The 5,044-nt window shown below is 36.9% G+C and overlaps 1 protein-coding gene across 1 annotated transcript; it reads left to right on the plus strand.

Annotated features, from left to right (window-relative positions):
• The first annotated feature begins 2,035 nt into the window (after positions 1-2,035).
• Positions 2,036-5,044, plus strand: vip (vasoactive intestinal peptide). Its single transcript, XM_056761163.1, has 6 exons — positions 2,036-2,191; positions 2,490-2,594; positions 3,322-3,426; positions 3,922-4,053; positions 4,415-4,523; positions 4,617-5,044. Coding segments are annotated over exons 1-6 (462 nt in total). The 5' UTR covers positions 2,036-2,189; the 3' UTR covers positions 4,626-5,044.

The following is a 5,044-nucleotide window of genomic DNA, read 5'->3' on the forward strand; positions in this document are numbered from 1 at the left end:
GATTGCAACAAAGATTTTACAATTTTTATAACAAGATGATCAAGCAACATATTGGAATTAAATTGATGCAAAATTGGAAATGATTTTGAAATTAATAGTTTGTTTATTTGGGCATTTGCACTTTCTGCAAATTTGGAGAAATGTATGATAAATGTGAAATCATTGCGGAAACCATGCTTAATGCATTAGGTAATAAAATTGAGATGTAGCCTACATGTCAATAGATGAACTAAGCTAAAATAATGAATATGATTGGCTTTGTGGAGCTTTGGGAAGCATGATGATCTCATCAGCCTTGATTCCAAATATATGATGCCAGGATGACATTATTGACGCTAATGTCCTGTATGTGGAAAGATGAATGAATGTATTTACAGCTTTAGTTGCCATGCATTTAAGTGTTTGCCTAACTGATCTGTCACATGGGCTTTTGGTGGTGGAATTGTCATGTGCCATGATTAAGATCTCAATCTTCCTCTATGAATATCACACTCGTCGTGAAAATGTCAATAAGCAAAAACCTCAGCATAGAAAGTCAACGAGGAATGTCAATTTTATAACATTGTTTCTTCAAGGCATAGTCATTTGTCAGGGACCAAGTGATGATGGTTTTCAAAAGAATGTTTATTTTTTGATACATTATTGAAAGGAAAGAAAGGAAGGGAGGGATTAAGAAATGATGGGAGTCGGTTTTTAAATTGTATGCTGTGTACTGCACTTAAAGTGTGATATGTAATCATGTGCACTAACAAGCCATGATTTCAGCATGTAGTCGATGTGAGACTGCTGTGTACAGAACTCACCGGCTGACTGTCAGACTCTTTGTAAACTTGATTTATTGGCAACACTTCTGCTCTCTGCGTCTCTCATTAATCACTTTACCCACAAGCATCCAGGCCCCTAAAAAACATCATGGCAAATTAAATCATTAGAATGCTGTTAAGGTCACAGGGCAAGTGCTAACTGTTCCTGCAGAAAAAATGGGCTCCCCGTATGGAAGTTCCAGGGAGAGAACAGACCTAACCTAAAGTGAGTTCACTCAAAAATAAACATTCTGTAATCACTTACTCAACCTGTATGGACTTCTTTGTTCCGCTAAACCCAAAGGAAGACATCTGGAAGAATGTCAGTAACCGATCAGATCTCGCCCCCCTTTGACAGCCATAGTGGGGGAAATAAAACTATGGGATGAGATCTGCTCGGCTACTGACATTCTTCCAAATATCTTCCGCTTTGTCTAGCAGAACAAAGACGCTTATACAGGTTTAAAACAATGCGAGGGTGAGTAAATGATGAGAGAATTTTCATTTGAGGTTGAACTGTCCCTTTAAGAGCCAAATCATGTCCCCTTCTACAGCGAGTTCTGAAATGAAAAAAGTGCAAATTTACGATGACTTTCTTAAGGGGCTGGCTGGCTGCTTATTTGTAAGAATGTAAACATTTGCTGATGTTTTGAAAGACTGGTTGATGTCATGTTAACAACTAGCCATGTTTTCCATTATTTTGGCATTGTCGTATTTAATGTTGAACATGATTTTATTAGCAGAGGCTTTGAGGCAGGGTTAAGATGAGGGTAAAGCACAATAGCTGGTGCATATAATCACTTATAACCCATTCATTAATTAACACAACAGATCTCTCCAAATGAAAAATGCATCATTCTGTATGTCTGTACATTTAATTGTTTGACCATTCAGTAGATCTATTAATTCATTTCCATGACCCTTTTTCATTAGGTTCCTTCGTAAAGCAATTTATGATTGAAATTCCAACAAGTCCATTTGGATGTGATCCACTGTTTTGCGCATCTTCCATCAAAAAACTTTTTAAAAAAAGGTCACCCATGCAAACAAATGACCACAGAATGAATCACCTGGAATGACAAAACATTTTGTGCAAGCAAACCTAATTTCTCCAATGTGTGTGTGTTGGCTTCGTGAACTGAGCATGCCATGCAGCCGACCAATGACGAACACATCCATCCCAGTGGGACTTTCTTCGTGACGTATTAACGCATATGAAATCTGCTTGCTTTCTGTCCGATGGAAAGTATTCAGCAATATAAAACGAGGTGAAGGGAGAGACTACTCAAAGAGACGCAAGAGCGACCAAAGGGACGTAAATACATCACCTGCTAACTTTTGACTGGAGCTGTTTCACCTGCACGGATCTGCACATCTCTATAGCACATGTGAGTTCCTATGATCTTGTTTATTGCAATAAATATAACACACATACATTTATCTATTTATATGCACGTTACATCCACAACATAAATCCATACGTACGTTTACAGTAATACATTACCACATTTAAAATTGTGTTGATCGGTATTGTTTCAATAAAACACCTTTACTATTTAAGACTTTATTTTTACTCTGAACACTTCTTATCACATTTTGTGCAAACTTGATTCATACTTAGTCTACTGAAATTGTCATTCGTGTAAATGTATGCGTAAACTTACTCGTGTGTTCGTGCGTGCGCAGGTTTAAAGCGATGCTCGTGAGGAACGGCTTTCAGCTTTTGCTCTTCATATCCCTTTGCAGTGTTTTTTATACCCGGACCTTAAGTTTACCCTACCCCTCCATGAGGTAAGACTTTTACTACAATTATACATGATTAAAACAAACTTTTTGTGACGCTTTGTGTGACGGGAGGAGCGCGCACTGGGTAAGAGGGATGGATGCGCGAGCTCAGGTGAACCACCTCAGAAAAAAAGACAGAACGACAAAACACTGGAAAATAACTAATGAGAAAAATCGGACGCATATTATATTACATTATTAGGATTAGATTGTAGATTTCGATTATTTAAATATGTTTTAAGTATTAGAATAGAAATAATGCATCAAGTATTGATTCAAACATCGAATATATTCTTTTATAGGTCTTTTATACTGTATTGTATTATGTGGTAAAAATGATGTTTGTTTGTTATTATTAAACGCTTCATTGCTTCAAAAATGCGAAATTTACCACAGAACCATAATTCTGGACGAACTACAGTGTTTACTAATATTATCAAATTGAAATAAATATAAACAGTGTGAAATAATTGTTGTGTCTTTTTCTTTATTTTCTTGTTAATAATGACATAACAATACCTGAAGCACCTATGGTATATTGAAGTAATCTATGGTTACCATGGTGACGTTTTAGTATGGGTGACTGTGGACATTGCTGGCAGGCTTTAAAGCATTAAACAATTAAAGCAAGCAGCTTTTAGATCAAATGAAGTGTAAGAGCTACTGAAATAGACAGCCTTTTTTCGGTTTGTTCGTATGGTTGTATAAGAGCTGGTTTTGTGTTCATGTGCAGAGATCCCAGACACGCAGACGGTCTCTTCACAAGTGGATACAGTAAACTTCTCGGTCAGTTATCGGCCAGACGGTATCTGGAGTCGTTGATTGGAAAGCGGGTCAGGTAAATCACCACAAACCCTGACACAGTGTTCTGAACGAAACTTGTTAGACCAGCCACAATGTGGTTTGCTGGTCTTTACTGGTTTTAAATGATCTATCTGACAAATGCCCGAAAACCCTCAAAAACCAGTTCACCAGATAAGACAACCTTGGTGTCTACAGCTATACTGTAGGTCAAGTCAGTAACGTCAGACTGGTTTTAGATGGCCTTTTAGCAGAGATCTGCTTGGGAGAGCGATGTGTTTTATGTGGATTATTCTAGTAGACTCTATATTGTAATAAACATTTGTTCAAACTATGCATGTTTATTTCCTATTCATATTTAAAATATTTATATATTTAGATGACTTAATCTGCCTATTAATTTAAGATTCCATAATAATAATAAAAGGTTTTGTATTATTTGAGAAAACTCTTGAATTGCTGTGTAATGCACTTTATAACATGAGATGCTAAATGTTTTTTAAAAGGTAATGGACATGATATTTTTCTTTAGTGATGATTTGCTGGAAGACCAGGCACCAATGAAGCGTCATTCAGACGCAATATTCACAGACAACTACAGCCGCTTTCGCAAGCAGATGGCGGTGAAGAAATATCTCAACTCGGTGCTCACGGGAAAGAGAAGGTATCAAACAAGTGCTTCGCATTTAATTTATAGAAGACAAACCTGCAATCAAAGATGTTACAAATTTACTTTAAAGTTTTACTTAATTAATATTAAAAGTAGTAGTTTAATGTAGTATGTTTGACCTGTGTTTCTGTCTCCCTTCTAAAATGTGTGCTTTAAATGTTTTGCTTATAGTCAATATGCTTTGTACGGCTGCTTTGTAACAATGAAAATTGTCAAAAGCGCTATATAAATCAAACAAAAGTTGATATATTGTTTGCAATGTGTACTGTCAGTGTGAAGTACTGCATTGGTTTAAACAATCACCGTGTAATGTTTCCAGAAGAGTTATTAAACCAGTTTTCTCTTCTTTCTTCAGTGAAGAAGACCCACCCAGCGTGCAGGAGGAGTTGACTGGTGGAGAGACTACGTATCAGGAGAGCTACGATGATGTCACTGTAGATCGACTTCTGAATCATATACCATTGGTAAGTTAGATGGTGATGACGTTACCTAGTGTTAAATATACGATTTGCAAGTAAATAGACTTCATTTAAACATTCTGCTCTTTTCTCTTCCAGCGTCTCTGAGGGCAGTTTGACCGCAACTCTCCACGACCATCATAGGTTTCCCATTTACACCGTATAGTTTAGGACATCAGCATATGACGAAAACAACATGTTAAACAAAAAAATGTGGTTACCTATGACGTAAATGTTGCACTGTACATAGAAAATAAACTTTGATGAAAGACGTTAGCTTGGAGATGTACATAATGTGCTTTGGCCTCTGAGCCCACACCTTTGGCCTGTTTTCTGTAAATTGTAGATCAATAAAAGTGTATTGAAACAAGTCCCGGACTGGTACAATAAGAGAACCGTGCATTCGGACCTGAAGACCAGCGATCGTATGCACCAAATATAACACTCCAACATGGAACGGTCATGTTTCACCCTGCATTTTGTACATGGAATTATTTTGTAAAAATGTTGCTGTCACGTCTAAAGGA

The sequence above is a fragment of the Triplophysa dalaica genome, chromosome 11, assembly GCF_015846415.1.
Source record: "Triplophysa dalaica isolate WHDGS20190420 chromosome 11, ASM1584641v1, whole genome shotgun sequence".
NCBI lineage: Eukaryota > Metazoa > Chordata > Actinopteri > Cypriniformes > Nemacheilidae > Triplophysa > Triplophysa dalaica.

Bases quoted from the DNA above. Each gene is read 5' to 3' on its own strand.
- vip (XM_056761163.1), top strand. The intron at 2,595-3,321 runs GTAAGACTTTTA...GTTCATGTGCAG, and splicing joins TTACCCTACCCCTCCATGAG to AGATCCCAGACACGCAGACG. The intron at 3,427-3,921 runs GTAAATCACCAC...ATTTTTCTTTAG, and splicing joins TTGATTGGAAAGCGGGTCAG to TGATGATTTGCTGGAAGACC.